This window comes from Culex pipiens, chromosome 1 (assembly GCF_016801865.2).
Source record: "Culex pipiens pallens isolate TS chromosome 1, TS_CPP_V2, whole genome shotgun sequence".
Classification (NCBI taxonomy): Eukaryota; Metazoa; Arthropoda; class Insecta; order Diptera; family Culicidae; genus Culex; species Culex pipiens.
This window is the reverse complement of record NC_068937.1, coordinates 31,640,289-31,655,439: the sequence shown is the minus strand read 5'-3', so window position 1 is coordinate 31,655,439 and position 15,151 is coordinate 31,640,289. Positions and strand designations below refer to the sequence as shown.

General features: G+C 42.7%; 2 protein-coding genes across 2 annotated transcripts; both read right to left on the bottom strand.

Annotated features, from left to right (window-relative positions):
• Nucleotides 1-1,631: 1,631 nt before the first annotated feature.
• LOC120419639 (uncharacterized) lies at nt 1,632-2,425 on the bottom strand. The gene has a single exon (XM_039582393.2). The coding sequence runs from the start codon at nt 2,423-2,425 to the stop codon at nt 1,646-1,648; it is 780 nt and encodes a 259-aa protein (XP_039438327.2). The 3' UTR covers nt 1,632-1,645.
• A 65-nt stretch (nt 2,426-2,490) lies between these two features.
• Nucleotides 2,491-13,153, bottom strand: LOC120419638 (uncharacterized). The gene is made up of 4 exons (XM_039582392.2): nt 13,122-13,153; nt 3,744-4,876; nt 3,418-3,669; nt 2,491-3,365 (listed from the first exon to the last, which is right to left on the bottom strand). The coding sequence occupies exons 1-4, from the start codon at nt 13,151-13,153 to the stop codon at nt 2,491-2,493; spliced, it is 2,292 nt and encodes a 763-aa protein (XP_039438326.2).
• Nucleotides 13,154-15,151: the final 1,998 nt, after the last annotated feature.

Here is a 15,151-nt window from a genome sequence, read left to right as displayed (position 1 = left end):
ATACCCGTTAACCAATGAACAAAAGAAGTAAAAATTGTAAATTGTGTTGAATTTTTTTTATTTGTCAAATTACAACACTAGTCGTCGTCGTCTTCGTCGTCGCTGAAGTTTTCTCCGGTGATATCAACGCTACTTTGTACTACCAGCAGATCCTCCCATTCGAAGGAGCGCTGCGATGTACCCTCACCGGCTTCTGGGTCCTCAAGCCGCGATATACCTTCAAGGACGTACATGTCCTTGCGCTGCGACGTGTCCTTGCGCTGCGACGTGTCCTTGCGCTGCGACGTACCCTCGCCGGGGTCTGCGACTTCCCGTCTTTTCACCGACGACTTTCTCGCGTTAGAGAAAACGTGGGAGATGTCCTTGTTCAACTCATCGAACGATCTCGGAGGCAGCGATCGGTGCACGTTGAAGTAAGCTGCAACAAGACGGTAAACAGCGTCTCGCATGGCGTGCGCCATCGGGGTTGCCGATCCCGAAGACCGACCAACGGTCGTTGTGACAAGCTCGTCCGGAGAGTACAGCTCTAGAAGAACACCGCGCAAGAAGTCAGTGTACCCGAGCTGCCTCAGCTCAGTGAACCTCTCCTCGCTGATGCCCCCCATCCTGCCGGCGTTCCACCCGCCGTACCTGATAACTCTCATTATCAACTCCTTCATGGTGCGTTGTTCCGGACAGTACTTCGCCAGCTGAGGTTTCTTCGATGGAGTTGGTTGGCTGTTACCGCGGCGGCCACGACTACGCGACGACGAGCCGTGCTTACGAGCTTGGTCACTCTCCAATATGGCTACCCTGGCCTCAAGGGAAGCGACCTGCTGACGTAAAGGCTCAAGCTGAGCCTCACGTTGCGGCGACTCGCGTTGCGGCACAGGCGGTGACTCGCGTTGCGGCACAGGCGGTGACTCGCGTTGAGGCTCAGGCGGCGACTCACGTTGAGGCACAGGTGGTGACCCGCGCTGACGCACAGTTGGTGAACCGCGTCCACGGTTGATGGCACGGAATACCCTCGCCTGAAGAGTAGTTGGCCGAGTGATGACTTCAAGACTCGAACCTTCCTCACTGCCGCTTGACATCGAACCTTCCTCACTGCCGCTTGACATCGAACCGTCCTCACTACCGCTGGCCATCTTGTAGAATGATTTGTTTACTGATGCTGAGGCGGCTTTATATACTAAAAATAAATGGTACCTGTGTATGTAGAGAACTTTACCATATAGGCAGACCTTGCCTCCGTATAGGCAAACTATACCTCCTTATAGGCAAGTTTCACCTCCAAGTAGGCGAACTTCGCCTCAAACTAACCCAACCCAGACAACTGTGGGTACTCATCTCACCTCAGCTCAGTGGTGCCATCACAGGAATGAACACTTTCCCATTTCCGGGACTTAGACGAATTTTGAAACTTTTGTGCATTTCATGGGTTGCATACATTTAGGGGCAACATTGTATAAAGAGTATAAACCGGATGTTTGTAGAGACCAGTACATAGGCAACTACAAACACCCGGTTATAACACTCCCCCTGGCTATTCAACCACCTTAGTGGTTGCATAGTCAGAGTGTCATCATGGATAGTAAAGAACACTCCAAGAGTACGGACATGATATAATATGTATTACTTATGAACCTAATCAACCTAGCTTGCCCTAGTTAGGCATGGGCTGTTTGTAACGTATCATACGAGCTTTTTCCTGAACCTTAGACGCAGTAAGCATCCACACTACACTACTCTTCTTAACGTGAAACACCTTCCCGTGGTCATCTCGTATCAGGTAGATGTGCTTATCGGACGTGCTGTTAGGCAGCGCGATCTGGCCCGAAAAGTTTGAAAACAGATGCTTAGCTTCATACACCTCCTGACCGGGTTCATGGTCTTCATGGTCCTCCGTGTCAGACTCACTATCGGAAACGATCAAGTCTTCCCAGTTCCGGTCCCCGAGGGCATGTACACTAAACTCGAAAGATTGTTCAGCCTGCAAGAGGCCAAGCTTGCCCAAGACCTCAGATGCCCTCCCCTCAGCACTGGTTAGTGCGGCTTTTATTTCAGCATCCGTCGGCAGTGTCGGTAGCACGGACTCGTTGGTCGGACCCGTGTGACCAGGGAATCGAAACTTAATACGGTTACGGTGCTGAATTTGATGCAGCATGTGAGCTCGCCGCAGCTTTTCGCCGATTTCCTTGAAAGTGAGGTTCGTCTGGGTATGGTTCATTGTCGTCATCGATCGAAGATTCCGGAATGTCGCCTCGACGTCCTGACTGCCGAAACACCTCACTAAGAATTCCTCGGGTCGGCCACGATCGCGGCAGTCTCTTGCTGCCAGCACAAGGCTGTGAGCATTTATCTCAAGACAAGCGTACGTGTTTGCTGTCACACATTGGAAGCTGCTTGTTCTATTCTTCAATGTCCAGTTCCTCCACGCCCGCATGAAAAACAACGCCTCCCTGTGGAAATAAACGGTGTTTAATTTAAACCCAACAATTGTGCCATAGATTAACTGTACCAGAGCATTGAGATGGCTTCAATCGGCGCCAACGATACATCAGTATATGCTCGGTATATAGCGCTCATGTAGCGGAGCAGCACTACCGTGCCCTCGCTACCAGGCACATGTTCCTCCAACAGGTTGATAACGGCTTCCTCCATTACTTTTTCCGTAGGTCGAAAGCTCATGAGGTCGGTCGGGTGAAGATCACCGTACGTGAGACCGTGTTTGTCCTTCGAAACCTTATCCAACAGGGCATCGAGGTGGGTAACGCTAGCCACCGATGTACCAATCATTAACGCTCGTTTGCGATTGAACAACTTGCGCGCTAGTTTGTTCACTGTGTGCGTTATATCTTGGTACAGATAGGTGCGCTGAACAAGTTTCCAAAGAAATCTAACACCTAGCTCATCACACGGTACATCTGCCAATTGCATGATGCTGAGCATTGCCTTCAGGAGAGTTGGGTCCCCATCTGAAGCTATACCAAAAACGGTGATGCCATGCTTCTTCAGCAAGTCGATGGTGTGAAGCCAACGCTTGAGTACATCTGCATACGTAAAGCTGTTGTCCGTACCCATGTAGAACAGCACGTACGGGGCCGCATTTGGATCTAGAGGTACTGCTAGTTGAACGTATGCAGTGCTTGCCAGTCGGCAATTTTTCAACTTGTCAGCCATATCCTGCGCATTGCTGGCGTCAAAGTAGTTTCGTTTGGGAAGTCCCGTGTGGTCAAGCGGAGCTACTAGTCCAGTCAAAGTGTTTGTTCGCTCGTCGTACTGGGCACGCGGGGTAACCCTCGTCCCATCCTCCGCAAGCATCACCGTCAGCGGATAGCCGTTCTCGGTCAGGTAACGCTTCAGACCCGCCGCGTCGATCACCCCTGAAAAAATAGGAAGTTAATGAAGGTTTAAGATTAAACCAAACATTCTTACCATCTTTAATGTCCGTTGTATGTTTGTCCATGTGCCTTAGAAGGGTAGCTCGGCTTATGCCGGGAACATTCCCAACCATGAACTCATGATACTTCTTCCCAGCCATTATGTATCGATACAACGACATGTCCTTTTCTTCATCGGTGTAGTGTAACTTGCATGCACTCTTAAATGCGATGGTCTCATAGAGCTTAATCAGGTTATAAGCCTTGGAAGTTGCCACAGGACATTCGGCTGCACTGTCCCGTGGTTCTAGTTTCCCGACGTTTTGTTGTCACTCCTCAGAAAATGCCCACCCCGCAAGTGATGATGGTGACGGCTGCTACCTTCGCCGGCGTATTGATACTGATTGATCAAGTCTGCCACCGACTTTCTGCTCGGTTGACATACACCGCTACCAGCAGCTCCATCACCGCCAGCGCTAACAGGAGCTGTACCATCGTTACCGCTTTCCGCAGGTCCACCATCGCCACTGCTAACAACAGTTTCACCATCGACAATAGCAGCTTCACTACCGTCACCATCATTTGCAGCTTCCTCATTGCTACCGCTTCTCGAAGCTCCACCACTGCCATCGCCAACAGCTGCTTCGTCAACGCTATCGTTTCTCGAAGCTACACTACTGCCACCGCCAACATCAGCTTCCTCAACGCTTCCACTGCCACCACCAACAGCGCGATCCCCGTGAGCGCCATCTCCATCGCTATCCGTGTCCTCTTCTGAACTTAGACTTGCCAGTTCTTCTTCTCTTCTACGGACCACTCCCCGTAAATGTGTACGAACATGCTGGTAATAATTATTCGTAACCCAATTGCCACCAGAACCCTTGCACATGGGACGTGTTTTCTTGCATACTGCGCACGTAACACGTACTGTCGCTTGGTCCCCGGTGTTTGAAATGGTAAGCACTGGCAAGTCTACGAAGTAGTCGGGGTCGACTCCACATTCCTCGTGCTGACGGTAGTAGTTGGCCAACTTCTCTAGAAGCATTTTCTTCGAATCGTCAGCAATAGGATTTACTTGGTCTGTACCAATTTCTTGGCACCGTCTCGCTAGTACCGGTGAGCCCTCGATGAATTGGCGTATCCCGTACTTTCGGATCAATTTGCCTACATTGTCGATCGAAACCTTTTCAGCGGCATGCACAGTGAATGTTGCCAGATCGTTCTGTTGCCGGCCAAACACATCGTACTTTGACCTTGTGAGCCCTCGGCTTACGGCATCATCGAAAATTTCGACACCACTCTTTCTGACATCATCTTCGATGAGTTTCGGCCATTCCACACTTGCCTCAGCGATGACTTGCGATGCTGACAGGTCGAACATATCCAGCAAGGCCATGACTCGATGCGGCACGAGACCGATCACCTTCTGGACACGTTTCCAGAACCGCTCCTTTATCTGCCCCCTTTCTTCGGCATTCATCCTTGCTGCTATTGTGATAGTCAGTACAACGGCACTATTTTAGTCTGCAAGGAAAGGAGAAAGACGTTTGGTTAGCAAAGGCAGGCAATAAAATGGCAAGTTTAAATGCATTATAATGCATCCGAACACATCGGATGCATCTTTTATGAGCCACCCCCTGGTTGATTACCATTTTTATATCATAAGCTATCTCCCTATTAATTGAAAAGTCTGACGGTTAACGATCAGAGCTTGTCTCAAAGTGAAAATTTTGTCTCATGATCAGATCTTGTCCCATTGCTTTTCTTGGAAGACTAACGTACGGTAGAAAATAATTTTCAATGCATTTTCAGGCATTCATAGTCAGATTTTGTTCTACTTTTAACCTTATCAGAACTACAGTCAACGATCTTGTCCCAAAAGCTTCAATATTGTCCCATGGTCAGATCTTGTCTCACCGCTTTAATTAGAAGACTAAAGAACGATTGATGATTATTTGCAATTCATTTTTAAGGCATTCATGGTCAGATTTTGTCCCACTGTTAACCTCAACAGAGCTACAGTCAACGATCTTGTCTCAAAGCTGCAATCTTGTCCCATGGTCAAATCTTGTCCCACTGCTATATGTTGACGACTAACGAACGGTAGAAGAATATTTTCAATACACTTTCAGGCATTCATGGTCAGATTTTGTCCTACTGTTAACTTTATCAGAACTACAGTCAAGGATCTTGTCTCAAAACTTCAATCTTGTCCCATGGTCATTCCTTGTCCCACTGCTTTACTTGAAAGACCAACGTACCGTAGAAGATCATTTTCAATGCATTTTAAGGCATTCATGTTCAGATTTTGTCCCACTGTTAACCATAACTGAACTACAGTCAACAATCTTGTCTCAAAGCTCCAATCTTGTCCCATGGTCAGATCTTGTCCCACTGCTATACTTGGAAGACTAACGTTAGTTAGAAGATCATTTTCAATTCATTTTTAGGAATTCATGGTCAAATTTTGTCCCACTAGCCTTAACAAAACTACAATCAAGGATCTTGTCTCAAAACTTCAATCTTGTCCCATGGTCATTCCTTGTCCCACTGCTTTACTTGGAAGACTAACGTACAGTAGAAGATAATTTTCAAACTATTTGTTATGCTTTCATGGTCAGATGTTGTCCCACAATTAACCTGAACAAAACAACAGTTAACGAACTTGTCTCAATACTTCAATTTTGTCCCATGGTCAAATCTTGTCCCACTGCTTTACTTGGAGGACTTTCTTACGGTAGAAGATCATTTTCAATGCATTTTTAGGCATTAATGGTCAGATTTTGTCCCACTGTCAACTTTAGAGTTTCATGCCAAAATGTACAATTTTGTCTCAAGGGCAAACCTTGTCTCACTGGTGAACTTATTACCAATGCAAACGATCAAGAGTTGTCCCACGATTTCACCAGTTTCAATAAAATAAGGTTAACGTTCAGACATTTATCAGCCTTGCATCGAAATTAGCTACCACTTATGATAACTTCATCGAGCAGCGCTGACAAATGACCGTTTTGTCACTTATCAAAACAGATAACCCCTCGAATTTGTCTCCGATAGCGCTCCGTCTAGCCCATTTTCCATAACTCAGCCCTAAATCAAGTCAGTAAACTTCAAAACTGATCGACACCCATTAGCTTTTTATCGCATTAGATAACCAAATTGAAATTTAGGGCTTCGAGTCCAAGCCGTGCCACTCCCACGGTCGATCTCGGCTCTGATCAATTCAACACTTTACGACGCGTCGAGGCCGCCGCCTCGATATCGTAAAACATTGAGTTTTCTCTAACTCTAACGCAAACATTAGGTAATGGCGCGATATTGGTTCGATATTCGGAAATCTGGCGATCTGGCAGCTTTTCTCCCTGCCGGTCACTCTCAAAGTGACCAAGGGGGGAATCTCTCACGTAATTAACCGAACGTGACTGGCCGATAAATGCGAGGTGATAAAAACGTTTGATCGTTTTACCCCTCGACTAGACTAGGGAGGCGCTTCAACTCAAATGCAAAGTCATTGCGACCTTTTTCCGGTGAAATTTCCGTATCGGGTCCGGGATATCGGGCTCACTAATTGCCGACCTTACGACCTTTTTGACACGCGCGCGTTACCGATTGTAAACAAACTTTCGCGTGACGACCCGGACCCCTTTCGGATTATGGTTGGGTCAGCTCACGACCCGGTGGAGCTCGGGAAAGGTGCGGCGATCGCCGTTTGGTAGATAGTTGGTTGCAATAAGTGATCATTCGAAGATAAATTTGGTTCTTTTTGATGAGATTTTGAATTTTGGAACGTTTTTAGGTTACTTATCGTTTTTATTGTTGATATCGTTTTTGTCGTTTTCAACGTTTTTCACCGTTTTTTGTTGTGTTGAACATTGCTTACCATTCTAAACGTGATAAAAACGTGTTTATATCGTTTTTATAGTTTTGGGCCAAACGGTACATCTGAGCAGATCTTTTAACTACAGTCACAACTACACCATCAAATCTCATTAACCTCGCAATAACAGTCTCAGAAGCTATAAAACCTTCTAGTTTTCCGACCAAAACAGAATAAATTTCCCGCTCAAAGGTACAACTGCGTCCTACACACTAATCCGGATCATCGATCCGTCCTGAAATGGCCTGACAACGCCAATAAATCCCCGCGCTGCATAATATAAATGAGCACAATTAATTGGAATATTTCACACTTTGCTCAACTCTAGGACCCACCACCGCAGAGGGTCGTCCAGCCGATCCGATCGCCTCTCGACGGATTTGACCAACGCGAAACGTGGGTCAATTAATCTGCATGTTTTGCCCCTTTCTGGTGGGCTTCTTCGGCCCGTCTTTTATTGGTCCAATCGATCGTGATCGTGATCTCGTGAGCGGGGGGGTTCCTCGCCGTTTTGACCGTTTAGGTCACTGCAATTTTTCAATCAATAGTTTAAATGGGGTTTTTTTGCGAGAGTTGGTAGCCCAATAGGTCAGCGCAGCGATATCCTCTAACCTGTTTTGGGAGTTCGAAGATGGAATCTTTTGCGCAAATTTTTCAAATTAATTTGCGATTTCCTGCGAACTCTGAGCGGAGCAAACAGACCGTCCAGATCTGCTTTCCTTTTATGGTCCAATGGTGGCCAGGATTGACACACATTTCGGGTGACCTTTGCCGCGATGCGCCACCACGAGGATCATTCCAACAGTGTCAGGGGATTTATGATTTATGACCCCCACGATCGAGTCACTTCAGTCCAATCGGACAAATTTGACCAATTTTGGAGCGTCGCCGATGTCGATGATTGCTTTATTAGACGTGGGTCCTTGACTTATTAAAGAGTGGGCATTATTCAAATTTTTTTAACACTCCTCCGTCCAAGGCATATTTCACTTACACGGACGACCAAGCCTCCGAAACAGTTGCTTCGCTAAATTCAACTCGCTCGCATTTGGCTCCATTTCAACCAATCTTGATCGTTCTTGCAGCATTCGAACCGGTAGGATTTCAAGATTCATCTAAAACAAAAACGAACCTGATCCGACTTACCTGCTAGTAACACCGACTAAATTCGTCGAAGCAACTCTTTTTAGGCGCTCGTTTTAGGGAACACACCATGGCCAAATCAACAAGAAAGCATTAAAATTTGAAATCAACCATTCAAATTTAACTAATTTGGGGTCGCTGAACACGAATATGACACTTAGAATATTTCAAAAAATTCAGAAATCCAGAAATCCAAGATGGCGGCCAATATGGCGCCTGTAGTATATTGGGAACATATATTTGAGGGTGTAATAGTGATTCAACCACTCAAATGTAACTAATTTGGGGTCGCTGAACACGAATATGACACTTAGAATATTCCAAAGTATTCAGAAATCCAGAAATCCAAGATGGCGGCCAATATGGCGCCTGTAGTATATTGGGAATATTTATATGAGGTTGTAATAGTGATTCAACCACTCAAATGTAACTAATTTGTGGTCGCTGAACACGAATATGACACTTAGAATATTCCAAAGTATTCAGAAATCCAGAAATCCAAGATGGCGGCCAATATGGCGCCTAAAGTATATTGGGAACATATATTTGAGGGTGTAATAGTGATTCAACCACTCAAATCTAACTAATTTGGGGTCGCTGAACACGAATATGACACTTAGAAAATCCCAAAGTATTCAGAAATCCAGAAATCCAAGATGGCGGCCAATATGGCGCCTGTAGTATATTAGGAATATTTATTTGAGGGTGTAATAGTGATTCAACCACTCAAATCTAACTGATTTGAGGTCGCTGAACACGAATATGACACTTAGAATATTCCAAAGTATTCAGAAATCCAGAAATCCAAGATGGCGGCCAATATGGCGCCTGTAGTATATTGGGAATATTTATATGAGGGTGTAATAGCCATTCAACCACTCAAATCTAACTAATTTGAGGTCGCTGAACAAGAATATGACACTTCGAAAATCCCAAAGTATTCAGAAATCCAGAAATCCAAGATGGCGGCCAATATGGCGCCTGTAGTATATTGGGAATATTTATATGAGGTTGTAATAGTGATTCATCCACTCAAATGTAACTAATTTGGGGTCGCTGAAAACGAATATGACACTTAGAATAGTCCAAAGTATTCAGAAATCCAGAAATCCAAGATGGCGACCAATATGGCGCCTGTAGTATATTGGGAACATATATTTGAGGGTGTAATAGTGATTCAACCACTCAAATGTAACTAATTTGGGGTCGCTGAACACGAATATGACACTTAGAAAATCCCAAAGTATTCAGAAATCCAGAAATCCAAGATGGCGGCCAATATGGCGCCTGTAGTATATTGGGAATATTTATATGAGGGTGTAATAGCCATTCAACCACTCAAATCTAACTAATTTGGGGTCGCTGAACACGAATATGACACTTGGTATATTCCAAAGTATTATGAAATTCAGAAATCCAAGATGGCGGCCAATATGGCGCCTGTAGTATATTGGGAATATTTATTTGAGGTTGTAATAGTGATTCAACCACTCAAATCTAACTAATTTGGGGTCGTTGAACACGAATATGACACTTAGAATATTCCAAAGTATTCAGAAATCCAGAAATCCAAGATGGCGGCCAATATGGCGCCTGTAGAATTTTGGGAATATTTATTTGAGAGTGTAAAAGCCATTCAACCACTCAAATCTTACTTATTTAGGGTCGCTGAACACGAATATGACACTTGGTATATTCCAAAGTATTCTGAAATTCAGAAATCCAAGATGGCGGCCAATATGGCGGCTGTAGAATTTTGGGAATATTTATATGAGGGTGTAATAGCCATTCAACCACTCAAATATAACTAATTTGGGGTCGCTAAACACGAATATGACACTTGATATATTTCAAAGTATTCAGAAATTCATAAATCCAATATGGCGGCCTATATGGCGCCTGTAGTATATTGGGAATATTTATTTGAGGTTGTAAAAGCCATTCAACCACTCAAATCCAACTTATTTGGGGTATGAATATGAGGAATATGACACTTGGTATATTCCAAAGTGTTCAGAAATCCAGAATTCCAAGATGGCGGCCAATATGGCGCCTGTAGTATATTGGGATTATTTATTTGAGGTTGTAATAGTGATTCAACCACTCAAATCTAACTAATTTGAGGTCGTTGAACACGAATATGACACTTAGAATATTCCAAAAATTCAGAAATCCAGAAATCCAAGATGGCAGCCAATATGGCGGCTGTAGAATTTTGGAAATATTTATATGAGGGTGTAATAGCCATTCAACCACTCAAATGTAACTAATTTGGGGTCGCTAAACACGAATATGACACTTAGAAAATCCCAAAGTATTCAGAAATCTAGAAATCTAAATGGTTGCCAATATGGCGCCTGTAGTATATTGGGAATATTTATTTGAGGTTGTAATTGTGATTCAACCTCTCAAATCAAACTGATTAGAGGTCACTGAACACGAATATGACACTAAGAATATTCCAAAGTGTTCAGAAATCCAGAAATTCAAGATGGCGGTAATATGACGCCTGTAGAATATTGGGAATATTTTTTTGAGGTTGTAATTGTGATTCAACCACTCAAATGTAACTAATTTGGGGTCGCTGAACACGAATATGACACTTTGAATATTTCAAAGTATTCAGAAATCTAGAAATTCAAGATGGCGGCTAATATGACGCCTGTAGAATATTGGGAATATTTATTTGAGGTTTTAATAGTGATTGAACCACTCAAATCTAAATAATTTTAAGTCACTGAACACGAATATGATACTTAGAATATCCCAAAGTATTCAGAAATCCAGAAATCTAAGATGGCTGCCAAAATGGCGCCTGTAGTATGTTGGGAATAATTTTTTTTTCTTAATTTCTGAATACTTTGGGATATTCTTAGTGTCATATTCGTGTTCAGCGACACCAAATTAGTTAGATTTGAGTGGTTTAATCACTATTACAACCTCAAATAAATATTTCCAAAATTCTACAGGCGCCATATAGGCCGCCAGCTTGGATTTCTGGATTTCTGAATACTTTGGAATATTCTTAGTGTCATATTCGTGTTCAGCGACCTCAAATTAGTTGGATTTGAGTGGTTGAATCACTATTACAACCTCAAATAAATATTCCCAATATACTACAGGCGCCGTATTGGCCGCCATCTTGGATTTCTGAATTTCAGAATACTTTGGAATATACAAAGTGTCATATTCGTGTTCAGCGACCCCAAATTAGTTGGATTTGAGTGGTTGAATGGCTATTACACCCTAAAATAAATATTCCCAATATACTACAGGCGCCATATTGGCCGCCATCTTGGATTTCTGAATTTCAGAATACTTTGGAATATACAAAGTGTCATATTCGTGTTCAGCGACCCCAAATTAGTTAGATTTGAGTGGTTGAATGGCTTTTACAACCTCAAATAAATACTCCCAATATACTACAGGCGCCATATTGGCAACCATTTGGATTTCTAGATTTCTGAATACTTTGGGATATTCTTAGTGTCATATTCGTGTTCAACGACCCCAAATTAGTTATATTTGAGTGGTTGAATGGCTATTACACCCTCATATAAATATTCCCAAAATTTTACAGCCGCCATATTGTCCGCCATCTTGGATTTCTGGATTTCTGAATACTTTGGAATATACCAAGTGTCATATTCATGTTCAGCAACCTCAAATCAGTTAGATTTGAGTGGTTGAATCACTATTACACCCTCAAATATATGTTCCCAATATACTACAGGCGCCATATTGGTCGCCATCTTGGATTTCTGGATTTCTGAATACTTTGGACTATTCTAAGTGTCATATTCGTTTTCAGCGACCCCAAATTAGTTACATTTGAGTGGTTGAATCACTATTACACCCTCAAATATATGTTCCCAATATACTACAGGCGCCATATTGGCCGCCATCTTGGATTTCTGGATTTCTGAATTTTTTGAAATATTCTAAGTGTCATATTCGTGTTCAGCGACCCCAAATTAGTTAAATTTGAATGGTTGATTTCAAATTTTAATGCTTTCTTGTTGATTTGGCCATGACGTGTTCCCTAAAACGAGTGCCTAAAATGAGTTGCTTCGACGAATTTAGTCGGTGTGACTATCAGGTAATTCGGATCAAGTTCGTTCTTGTTTCAGATGAATCTTGAAATCCTACCGGTTCGAATGCTGCAAGAACGATCAAGATTGGTTGAAATGGGGCCAAATGCGAGCGAGTTGAAATTAGCGAAGCAACGGTTTCGGAGGCTTGGACGGAGGAGTGTTAACTCGATCAATATCGAAATTGGTTAGTTCGCGGGATGTAACAAAGCGCTCAGGATCTCCTTGATGGTCCTAAAAATGACGTGGAACTTCGAGGACATCGAACCTGATCGTACTTTTGACGACCAGAACCGAAAACTTAAGAAATGGTCTACAAACCAAATATTCTTTAAAACTACGGAACTATTTGATGTCCCCATAGGTTCAAACCATGACTGGGATCTCCAAGAGTGCACTCATGACTTCGTTATACCACGTGCTTCAACCATATTCGATATTGATCATGTTCATGAGGATACGTCACTGATCAAATTTATAACCCCCCAAAATATAATCAAGAACCTCCACCAGCAGACACATATCTCAAAACCGCGGACAAAGTTATGATCCTCTGTTCAAACCTTCGCGTACCTTTGGTCCATAATCTTACAAGTTTCGCTGGCCAACGAACCGTCAGATTTATGATGTCGTTTCAATCGCGCGAACCTCCCCCGCGCGATGGGACTTTCCGCCGTCATCATCGGGCGGGACAGACCGTCGTCTTTTGATTGGCTACCCGCGTGACAATGGCCAGAAGGAGGTTTGTCGCGGAGACATAAATTCTTGTTCCGAGAACGAGAATGATGGGAAGACGGCACGGAAAAGATCGAGTTTTGAGACAAGGAGGGCGGTTTGGGCAATTTGGGACAAATTTAAGCAGTTTTAGCAATTCATTTAAGTGACCATGTGAGACTATTTTTTAAGTTTAGACAATTTTAACAGTTAACATTTATTTGATTAAAATTATTAGGAATAAAGACATTTTTAGACAAGCTGAGACAAACTTTGAGACACCTGAAGACTAGAGATTGGAATGACATAAGATCTATTAGACCCATTCACAACAGTTTTGAAGACAATTTGAGACAGTTTGAGACAACTTGAGAGAATTTGAGACAGTTTGAGACAGTTTGAGACAGTTTGAGACAACTTGAGACAACTTGAGACAACTTGAGACAACATAAGACAACTAGAGACAGTGTTAGACTTCTTGATGTACCTATTCAAAACAGTTTGATGAAGACAATTTGAGACAGTTTGAGACAACTTGAGGCAACTTAAGACAACTTGAGGCAGTGTTAGACTTACAACAAACAAACAATTATCCACATTAACGACTCCCGGGTCTTTTGTGGTCTCTATTGCAAGTTTCTGCTCGAATCTAGGAGTCCGAAGGCTTGAATGGGGAGGGCACCCAAACCTCTTTCTACTCCAAGGAACCTTCCACTCCAGTGTTTGAACTGACGACCTTTGGATTGCAAGTCCAACCACCGCCAGCGATTCCACCGGAGTAGGCTTGGTTTGGTGTGTTGTTTGTACTTATGGCATGGAGACGACTCCTACACCTGGAATAACTTAACGGCCTAACAACCAAGGCCGGGACCGACATTTTACTTCCTCATCCGATGGAAGGTTGGAGCAGATGGGAACTTCTTGATATACTAATTCAAAATTGTTTCATGAAGACAATTTGAGACAGTTTGAGACAACTTGAGACAGTTTGAGACAAGTTGAGACAATTTAAGACAAAATAACATAAGACAATATAAGACAACTTGAGACAGTCTTAGACTTCTTGATATACCCATTCAAAACAGTTTGATGAAGACAATTTGAGACAGTTTGAGACAACTTGAGACAGTTTAAGACAAGTTGAGACAATTTAAGACAACATAAGACAACATAAGGCAACTTGAGACAGTGTTAGACTCCTTGGTATACCCATTCAAAATAGTTTGATGAAGACAATTTGAGACAGTTTGAGACAACTTGAGACAATTTGAGACAACTTGAGGCAGTGTTAGACTTCTTGATATACCAAATAAAAACAGTTTCATGAAGATAATTTGAGACAGTTTGAGACAAGTTTAGAAAATTTAAGACAACATAAGACAATATAAGACAACTTGAGACAGTGTTAGACTTCTTGATATAACCATTCAAAACAGTTTGATGAAGACAAATTAAGACAGTTTGAGACAACTTGAGACAATTTGAGACATTTGAGATTTGAGACTTGAGACAAATTAAGACAACTTGAGGCAGGTTAGACATTTTGATATAATTTTGGAAAATTAATTATTCTCAGACAAACTAAATCTTTTGATAAACATTGTACAGTTTGAGACAAATTGAGACAATATGAGTCAATTTGAGACAATTTGAGACAACTTAAGGCAATTTGAGACAGTGTTTGACTTCTTGGTTAAATATGAGAAAATTCAATATTCTGAGACAAACTTATACTTTTCTGACATTGTACAGTTTGAGATTTATTGAGACAGTTTGCGACAACTTAAGACAACTTGAGACAGTGTTAGACTTCTTGATAAAAATTGAGAAAATTCAATATTCTGAGACAAACTGAATCATTTTCTGTACATTATACAGTTTGAGACAACTTGAGACAGCTTGAGACAACCTAAGACAACTTGAGACAGTGTTAGATTTTGGATAAAACTTGAAAAAATTCAATA

Coding starts and splice junctions, on each gene's coding strand:
- LOC120419639 (XM_039582393.2), bottom strand. CDS start 2,425: ATGCGGGCGTGGAGGAACTGGACATTGAAGAATAGAACAAGCAGCTTC.
- LOC120419638 (XM_039582392.2), bottom strand. CDS start 13,153: ATGACGGCGGAAAGTCCCATCGCGCGGGGGAG. Junction 4,877..13,121: donor AGTCCCATCGCGCGGGGGAG/GTTCGCGCGATT, acceptor AGACTAAAATAG/TGCCGTTGTACTGACTATCA. Junction 3,366..3,417: donor TACAACGGACATTAAAGATG/GTAAGAATGTTT, acceptor CTATTTTTTCAG/GGGTGATCGACGCGGCGGGT.